Below are 10,218 nucleotides of genomic sequence, written 5' to 3'. Positions count from 1 at the left end.
ATTGGCCTAAATGTGATCTGTTCCGCATTCAGGGGGCTTTTATTTTGAAAGATCTCAAACGGAAGTTATGAGGTAGAAATTATTTCGTATGTCAAAACACATCATGTGCGGATGCTTGCGTTTAATTATGTTTTTATTTTCCTGCAGACGGGATTGCACAGAGTGTTGCATAAAGCATATTTCTTTCTTACGCACTTAAAATATATATATATATATATATAACCGGAAGTCCAACTATTTTTCTTCCGGGTATTACTAGCGGCAACTAAGAAGACAAGTTGATTAAGATATGTAACTAACAAGCAGATCTTATGTTTGTTTTTCAAAAAGTAGGAATAAATATATCACGTAGAATTTGCACTTTGGATGGGTAAGTTAAAAGTTTACAATGAAACTCACAGCCTTCAATTATCATCTTCTTGACTCTTGTAGACAGTCTGTGCTTTTTTTCTATTGTTGGTTACCCCTGCTTGTACTCCACTAGACATGCAGGGACCATCTGCTTACTCGACCGCATCTCTGCGCGTTGCTGGAAGGAGAGACTCTGGTGGGGATATAGCGGCTGACCCGAGCCTTGACACGAAACACTTTCGCGTTTGTCGTTTCATCATGGAGACAGGTAATCCAGGGGTGGTCTGTGTGTGAGTGTGAGAGAGGGTTCGAAGAGCAAGTTTTCAGGGCTATAAAGTAAACTTATTAAGTCTTACCTGCTAGGAATGACAAGTAAAGTCTTTGATTTAAAAAAAAAAGTATAATGAATTCAGATTAATGTATCAGCTGATTTACGTCATCAGTTGTATCAAAAGTTTTTTAAAAAAGTGAGTTGTTGTTCATTTTTATTAATTGGTTTCATGTGTTTGAGATCGCTGTTCTGTTGGAACACTCAGTTATTATCAAAGTTTTAGCTAGCCAGCTAGCCCTTAAGGTGTGCTGAAGTTGAAGAGTTTGGAGGTAGTCCTCCTTCTTCATAATGCTGCCTATTTTGTGCAATGTACCAGTACAACTCGTACCACCACAAACGGCCCCAGAGCATGATACTTCCACCACCATGCTTGGCAAGATGGTACAATGTTCTTAGGTTTGAAAGCTCCACCTTTACTCCTCAAAACGATCTCTTGTTATTTTGTCCAAAAAGCTAAATGCCTAAAGTCAAATGCCTAAAGAGGCAACCATGTGAGCAGCATTAAATTTCAGCTGAGCTTGAAAGTTTCATTGTTGGCTTGAGCCTAGTTGGTTCCTGGGTTATTTGCGAACATCGTAACCAATTTTGTCTCATTTGGGTTTTCCTCCAGACTTGGCGAAGTGGTGACATCTGAATAACGTGTACTTATGCACAATTGTCTGAACTGATTATACTGAAAGCACAGTTATTCATAAATGTCTCCAAGAGACATTCCCAACTTGTGTAAATGTACACTTCTGCGTCACACGTTGTAGTACTTTCCCTTTGTTCTGAATACATTCCAGTTATTGCTGTCAAAGAAATCCTTTTTATGCTGGTCAAGATTAACTACAAGTTATAGTCAATCATGATCACTAATGAGAAGTTAATAACCCTGTGTCAAGTTAAAAGACACACACTTTAAACATTTAAGTGAGTCCATCATGGTGGACCCTAGTAAATATCTTAACGTCTTCAGTTCTGCCACTTGAAGCTCCGCATCCCATCTTTCTTTCAGCCCCACCATCTCCAAACCTTACATCATAGCAGGTCTCACTAGCTTCTTGTAAATTTTACTCTTGCTCTTGTCTCAAATCCCCCCCCCCCCCCCCCCATTCCCCTTGACACCTCCCCTCTTACCCACTTCATTGTGCTTAAGAGTGTTTTGAACATTAGAAACCCATGTTTAAATGCCTGAATTCAGCAATGCATGGTAAACATGTTCACAAAAAATGCTTTTGGTCTCTATAGTTAATCACTCCCCTCATTACAACTGTACAGAGGTGCTCATCTTGATTCTATTTTAAAAATGTATTGTTATATCTGTATGTATATTATATCTAATAAAGACTATGGTTTGCTAAGAATATACAGCACACCAAAAAACCATAATAATTTTTGTTTTCCTATTTTCTGTTTGAGCTCAGCGCTGCATCTTCCGGTCTAAATATAGCCAGTTCTGTCTCAAATAAACAACGAGGCAGCGGGCAAAGTGCTAACACTGTCTACGTTCATCTTTTGTATTTTGTCTAAGCCTGGAAAAAAAGAGGTTTCGTTATAGGACAATACTTTGTCTATGTACTTACTCAGTGAAAACATAGATTTTGACTAACCTTTGCTGCCCTACGATCTAGATCTAGATGGTTAAAGTATGCATTATTGTTTTTTGTTTTTTTTGTTTGTTTTTATTTATATCATGTTTTTTTTTTCTACCAAGTGGAAATGGGCATCTATAAAATTAGATAGATGGTGCCAGAAATTTAGAAAGACTAATCAGCCTTTTTCCTGAAATGGTCCTCACTTTCTGACACATGTGATCACACCCGTGATTAAGCAGCTCCCATTGACATTTAGTTTTTGACATAAGGCAAGTGATTGCTTATTTTGGTGTAATGATAAATTAAAGAACACATTTTATGCTCGTCTTTATTTTCTTTCAAATACATTGCTCCAGTGGTAGATGTTCATATCACCATAGTATCAAAGAATGAGCCAAAATAATTTTGCTCTACACTCTGTCTGATGACAGTGAGAGATATCGGAGTTCCCTATAATAGTCATCTCCCATTGCTCTGAAGCTTAAAGGGGGAAGACAGTCTGTTTCACACAGCGTATGAATGCTGTGCTGAGACCCAGTAAAATCTAAATAAGGACTATTTGAAATTTTAAATCATATAGAGCTTCTTTACGAGAATTCAAGAAAAAAAATATTGAGTTGGAAATGAGCAGGTTCTCTTTAAGAAAGTCAAGGTTTAAGGTTTTTGAAACATGTGTCCAGTATTATGTATTCTTTCCTGGTTTTTGATTTGTTGATTTAATGGGATTTCAAACAAATAGTAATGTGAACTGAAACTGCATTTCAGGATTACAGCGGGTGAAAATAGGTGTGAATCAGTCAGCTAAAGATGATAAAACATTAGTGTGCCCTTAAAGACCTACATCTTACCCCCTCCTCTGTTATTCAGGAGTGAAACTCTGCATGCGCTCGGTGCCCGTGGCTACAGCATGTGTGCTCTATCATCGTTTCTTTGAGAGGGTCAGTATCCATGCCTATGAACCCTACCTAGTGGCCATGAGCTGTGTGTACCTGGCTGGTAAAGTGGAGGAGCAGCACATCAGGACCCGTGATATCATCAATGTAAGCCACAGGTAATAATTTAAAAGATGGAGTGTATAATCGACATTTTAACCTCACTGCTGAGAGAAAAACAATTTCTTGCTAACTGAGCCTCTTAGATATTTGACTTTGCTTGAGAACAAAAAGGTTGTGTTTTGTCTTTCTGAACTCTTTTTGTTATGAGAGGGACATTAAAAAGCCCCAAACATTTAATAAATCATTTTTAATGAGTAGTCTGCTTTTCTTGAATAAATGGTTTGGTCTGAAAAACATCACAAGAGTAAAAACAAAATAGCCTTGACCAGGAAGGCTTGTAAAGCCCAAGGTAATATTTTTAGATAAGACTCTGTCCCATCAACAAGTGCAAAACCAGAATATACTCAGTCTCCAGTCATAAACATACATTTAAATAAGACATAAAACAAAGTGCAAAAGTATGTTAATTTTCTGGGATCTGCACTTGGTACCCTGATTTTCTTAAAGTATGACTTTGGGCAGGCTCTAACCCACTCATGTGTGAGAAAATGCATGGAGAAAACACATTAACTTAAGAGTAGACATATTAAAAAGTGAAAAAAAAAAAACATCAACATGAATAATAATAAAAAGTATTTCTGTTAAAAATTAAGCCAAGTTAAAAGTTGCCCGTCCCACTCCTCCACATAGTGGCTTGTTCTGAAGCTTTTGATTGTTTCAATATTTGCATTCACTGAAATTTTCCCTGTGCCTTAAAAAAACCTGAACTCCACTCTGCACATGGAACATATGTATTATGTAGTTTGGCACTAATTTTTCTGAGGAAATATCATCTACACATACAGCACATATTGCTCTTAAACTGAAGTAGACAAGCATGCTATAAATGGACATCCTTTTTAAAAAAAAAAAAAAGCACAACCCTTCCAGGCTCTTGTCCCAGTGCTTTAAAAACATGTGGGCGGGCACCAGTTTAGCTCAGCTGGATGAGCAGGCAACTGTGAATCCTGTTTTATTTTACATTTCACATCACACTTTTATGGAAGTGGATACATTAAATAACAAATTCTTTACCAGGCAGTTTAACCATTCAGTTTTTGGAGCTGTCACCTTAAATGCTCTCCTCCACCCTTTCAGGTATTTCAACAGTGGCAGTACTCCTTTAGAATGTGACAAGGAGTTCTGGGACCTGAGGGACAGCGTGGTGCAGTGTGAGCTCCTCATCCTCCGACAGCTCAACTTCCAAGTCTCCTTCGAACACCCTCACAAGGTAGTTGTGAGCGCACGTGCACGGATCCCTGTTCCCTCCTTATTTGGTGCTAAACCTCCTTTTTGGTCTGTGTTACTGCCTGATTTTCTGATGCAAATGTGCTTGTGTTTATGATCTCTGTGATCTCTGGGACAAATAAGTGTTTTCTGTTGGCTTGAATGCTTTTAGTTTTACTTACATGACCCTTGCATTTAATAAAATAGTAAGTGTAGTAGTGCCTGATCTCTGAAGTTTAAATTTGTCTGCTGTCTTTCATCTTCAGTATTTGCTCCACTACCTGCTGTCTGTCAAGTCACTTGTGAACCGCCATGCTTGGTCTCGAACTCCTGTAGCTGAAACTTCCTGGGCGCTGCTTAGAGACTGTTACCATGGAGCCATGGTCATCTGCCACAGACCCCAACACATCGCCATAGCAATGCTGTACCTGGCTCTAAACAGCTATGGAGTGGAACTGCCTGCTGGGGAGAGAGAGTGGTGGCAGGTATGTGCTGAAAAGTGTTCCTATTCTCTCTGAAGAGAGAGGGCTAATCCAAAGTGCGTGTGTCCGTGCTCAAGTGAGAGAAAGAATCTGTGCACTGTAGGTGGATTTATTACTTCAAGACATCATCTTATAGGAAGTTAGAGGCTAGCAGGTGTTAGCTGATAAACCCAGAAGATGAAAGTTATTTCCTCCTTCATTTAGCTCTGAAATCAACACAGGAAATTCTGATGATGATGAACTGACATCTCTACTTTTCCATTAAGCTCCAGTTTAAACAGAACAGAAACCCTCCTTCACTTTCCTTCTGTTTTTCCCTCATTTTGAGATGATGATGTCGGATCAGAGTAGCTGCTCACATCGCACTTTCAATTTAGTGAGGGTAGAGGCGCAGGCATTTACACTGTGTATCACGAGTGTCAGTTTTATGCCTGGATGCCAACATGAAACTACAGGGAGGCAGATTAAATCTAATATAAATTTAATAATAGAGAAAATGAATTAAAAATTAGAAAACAAGCTAACAAATTACATCCAATGACAAGCTCAGCATTACGTCCAAGGTCACAGTTCGTCAAAACAACACAAGTTGGTATACCAGTTGCAGTGTCAGATTTTGAAAAAGGTTTTAGTCCCATTTGGTTGGTGCGATTTATCAACTGATGTGTCACCAATGAAAGCAACTGAAATGGCAGATATGTGACGGCAAATGTCAAAGAGTAAGAGATGGAAGCAAGTGGGATATCAGTCAAAGTGTTCCAGTGAAAGCAACTGAAATCTCAGGGAAGAATGTAAACTGTAAATGTGATTAAAGTTTCAGTTAACTTCTAAGCACTAAAGATACTTAAAGTATTTTAGTGTGCAAACCTCTGGTACTCATTTGTGTGTAGGAAGTGACAGCCGTTAAGTGTCCAGTGTCAACATGTTAGCAGCAACAAGAAACATTTAACTCGATGAATAAGGATGAGTAGCTGAAGTATGGCAATGAAAGCAAGTGAAATATCATGGCTGAAAATACTTGAAGTGACAGTCTGTATGTTTACAGTGACCATAGTTATAGATATCAGTTCAATTCCATTTTATTCGCATAATGCCAGATCACAACAACAGCTGTACTCTAAGGTAAAGACCCTACAATAATACAGAGAAAAGTGGAAAGGAAAAACTCCCTTTTAAGAGGAAGAAACCTCCAGTAGAACCAGGCTTAGAGAGAGGCAGCATCTGCCATGTGTCTTTAGTTAAAGCCTACTCTTCACTCTTGATGTGTTATTTGAAAGCAGCTGACTGATGAGCTCATATGCAGCCAGTAATGGTAACTGTGTGAAACCACCAACTGGTAAATGGTAAGTGGACAGGGTTCTTATAGAGCTCTTTTCTAATCGACCTGAGCACTCAAAGTGCTTTACACAACTTGCCACATTCACCCATCCACACAAGCACTTTTATCTATGCTTTTTCTATGTAAGTGCTTTATATCTAACATTCACACACATTCAGACTCTGATGGATACATCAGAGAGTAACTTAGGGGTTAGTATCTTGCCCAAGGATATTTGGCATGCAGACTGGAGCAGCCAGGGATCAAACCGCTAACCTTCCGATTAGCAAATGACCTTCTCTGCCTCCTGAGCTTCAGCCACCCCGACACTGCATTTAAAATGTCAGTTAAAGCATCTGTGTTCAGTTAATTGAACCGTTAGTTTATGTGCTGAAGTTGATAGCAGTCGAAAAGTAAATAGATCTTTTATAGAGCTGCTGTAGCTTCAAAAATTAAGGAATAATCTGCAGTACCAAAGTGGTGTTTACTGCCTCATCCAGGTGGTCAGGGTTGTATGCTGATGTTGCGCCACAGCACTCTTTCACATCCAGAACAGTTTGAGCTTGACTGGAGAAGAAAACCTCACATCAGCCACTTTTTTTTTTACATTGAAACCACAAGCCCCAGACAAAGTTACATGATGTCCTACTCCTCTATATCAGAGATCATTTTCTTCTTTTATTGAGTGGTATGGAATGCCTGAGAACATTTCCAAATTCTGAATTAATACGCCACAATTCACAGTTCATTTATTAAATGTATTTTTGTCTATATTCTATAAGTTTTTAACTTGAAAAATTAAAACCTTTTGAACTTTTGTGATTTATAATGACACAAATGGATAAATACTTATGTATAGCACATTCATAAATGTCTAAACTTCTGACTAAACTCTACTTTATATGTTTATAAGAAACTCGTGGATCGATCACAGTTCTTACAGCATGCTACACAAGTTAAAGATGGAAAAGCCTTCCTGGGCCTGTCAGCCAGCAGATTTCATTGTCTGACTGGCCCAGGTTGCATTTCCAGACATGTGAGAGGTTTGGCCGTTTTATAACATGCGGTCAGGATTCGCTGCCTGCATTCTTGGTAAGTGTTTACCAAGAAGCACAAAACCTTTGCATGTTGAGTTGTTTTTTTTTTTTGTTTTTTTAAACTAAATGATAAACAACAACAATAATAATATCCAACTTTATTATTCAAACAACTTGTTAATATCTGGATATTTTCTTGAATTTTCACTTTCCATACATTTCACTCTAGCATAGTTATGCAGACACCAGAAGAACAAGAATACAAGTACCTTTTGTTTAAAAATTAATGACTTCACTATAATTTTCATAGTTTTCAAAGGCTCAGTTTGCTGAATGAAACCCTTGGTTTGAAACTCCTGTTGTATATTGGTCCACATGAGAGAGACTTGTTTACCTGTGGATAACTTTTTGTTCAGCATGTCCTCATTTCCTCAAGTGTCTGCAGGAGACAATAGCCATGTCAATGAAAAATCCAGCTGGTTGACACAAATTGGAATTATTCTTTGAAGGAGCCTGCAGGATGTGGAACGTGAGCTCCTGGCTTTAAGTGTGTGAGCTGCATTTAGATTTGTCTATAACAGCACTGTAAGGTGGAGAAACAGTATGTTTGACACTAACTTTGATAAAACTAAAATCATGGAGTGCCTATGCAAGATCTGTACTGTTTGTGCCACTGTGCACTTAAACCGAAGTAACATTAACCTGTCCAGATTAGATTTTTTTTTTTTCTAAGTTGCAGTATTCAAATGGAAATGGGGCAAACCCAGTTTTTTTCTGTCTTTCTGCTTTGGTCCTCAAGGCAAGAGGACAAAAAAAATATGTTTTTTAAAAATGGTGTGTCGACCTTTTGATGTCTGCTGTTTATTGAGGTGTGTGTGTGTGTGTGTGTGTGTGTGTGTGTGTGTAGGTGCTGTGTGACGACGTGATGAAAGCAGATATCGACGCTGTGATCGCAGACCTTCTTCAGCTCTATGATATGGAGGCCAAGTGTATCTGATGTATCTGAACAACACACCTACAAGACCATCACGTCTCTGTTTTGCCACTTGACTGTGCAGTACAAAGCTGAATGTGTGTTATGGTGCACATTGTAGTGTAAAACTGTACTTATATAGTGCTCTGCTACAACTGAGCACTCAAAGTGCTTGTGTTCAGGTGTGTCTAAGGTAGAAGAGCACTTTGTGTCTTTGCCCCAGTTATTCTGTGAGTTAACAAAAACATGCCTGCACTACTGATTTCTTCCAGTGTGGGGAGACATTTCTTTCATTTCTGATCTGTTATTTGTCGGCCTTGCACTGCATAATACATCCTGAGCGCTTCAAAAACATGCTGACTCTCAGTACCACCGATCTCTTCATATTCCACACATCACACATTTTTACTACAAATGCTAGATGGTGACTACTCTTAGATCTTTCTGGACTAGGGTAGTACAGCACAGTTTTTTTGTTTGTTTGTTTTTTCTTTGAGATTATAGGCTTGATTAGTACCTTGCAGAATAAACCTGCATATTTTCAAGGACAATGGATGCTACATACTGGATACCATAAATATCTTGTATTTTTACGATGCATAGTATTCACATACAAATGCATTGGTTGGATGAAGTATTATAGAGGAATATCTGTAATTTCCATTAATCCATTCATTTTTATTAACTGCTTGTTCAGTTCAGGGTCACAGGAGGCCTGGAGCCTATCCCAGCCACGATGCCTCTCGCTTAGGGCGAGAGGCATCGTGGCTAAACAACTTGCAAGTCTGTTTCAGGGCTAGCAAATTTTTACATATTCATACATTTTCTCCATGTATAATAATGTTTACATATTATGATTAGAAACTATTTGTAATTTAAAGGGGGCTCATTCTGATAATAATACAAATATTTGGGACTCGTTTCCCCTATATTCTGTCAGAAATACATTGTGTTACAATGGCTTTCCACCAGGAAAGATGTTAAACCAGCAAGTGGAGTCGGGTATAGTGCTATAGAGCAACTAAAATGCTTATTGCAAAATGCACAGACATGAGCAAGCTGAGTAAGTGCAGCTCTGTAGACGGGGAGACGAGGGAGTATATTTCCCACTTCCAGCATGGCGAGAAAGTAACATGTCTATATACCAGGGGAGAGCTGACCTCATTCACTTACAGTATGATTATAAGACTGAGCCTACCTTAAGTTCATGGATGTCAAATGAATAGATAAAACAGTGTTAAGAGATTTTTAAATGGTTCTTTATTCCCAAGTTTTACTTATATTTTTTTCAAGCTCATTTATAGGAAATACTTTGAATGGAAAAGACGATGTTGAACTTTTAAAGTTTAATCATTTAAAGTTAACATTGTGTCACCCAAAAATGAAAATATGGTGTTGGAAATGAAAATAAGATCTTTTTAAGGAAACTATAAAAAGGAACTAAATTTGTAACCAATTTGTTTGGGACTGAGACAATAAAGGGAAATGCTGAGAAACAGACTAAGAAATTCTTGTGTTGTTTTTTGACAAAATAAACAAAAGGAAGATAATGATGTTACAGTGATGTCCATAACAGGTATATTATTCCCTTCTTAGTGCTTTTTGTGGTTACATAGCATGTTTCATTTAGTAAGATTCACATTAGCCACAACAATGCAGCTGCTATTTTCCCTGGAACATCACTACATTTTGCAGAGTCTGATGCGTTTTGTGACAAAACAACATAACATACAAAATAACATTTCAGCATAATCTAATATGGCATACATTGACAATAATTAAATTCATTTGATTAACTTCTACAATGATGAGAAACCTGGCAGAAGTATATTTTTTTTAAATCATGTTCCACTTATTTCTTGTAAGGGCATATGAAATTCCTTTAGTC

The 10,218-nt window shown here is 38.0% G+C and overlaps 1 protein-coding gene across 2 annotated transcripts; it reads left to right on the top strand.

Annotated features, from left to right (window-relative positions):
• The first annotated feature begins 244 nt into the window (after positions 1–244).
• ccnq (cyclin Q) lies at positions 245–9,830 on the top strand. Of its 2 annotated transcripts, none has more exons than XM_085448975.1 (6): positions 245–370; positions 485–619; positions 3,127–3,310; positions 4,392–4,524; positions 4,787–5,005; positions 8,265–9,830. In XM_085448975.1, the coding sequence occupies exons 1-6, from the start codon at positions 367–369 to the stop codon at positions 8,352–8,354; spliced, it is 765 nt and encodes a 254-aa protein (XP_085305101.1). In that variant the 5' UTR covers positions 245–366; the 3' UTR covers positions 8,355–9,830. The 2 variants fall into 2 exon arrangements, with proteins under 2 accessions (XP_085305101.1, XP_085305100.1); XM_085448974.1 differs by having other exon boundaries at positions 4,392–4,527.
• The last annotated feature ends 388 nt before the right edge of the window (positions 9,831–10,218 follow it).

Source organism: Copadichromis virginalis, linkage group LG23 (genome assembly GCF_057382275.1).
Source record: "Copadichromis virginalis isolate Kocher_CV1m ecotype Utaka linkage group LG23, C_Virginalis_male_GT1.1, whole genome shotgun sequence".
Lineage (NCBI taxonomy): Eukaryota > Metazoa > Chordata > Actinopteri > Cichliformes > Cichlidae > Copadichromis > Copadichromis virginalis.
Note: the sequence above shows the minus strand (reverse complement) of the source record. Positions and strands in the feature narration are given on the sequence as shown.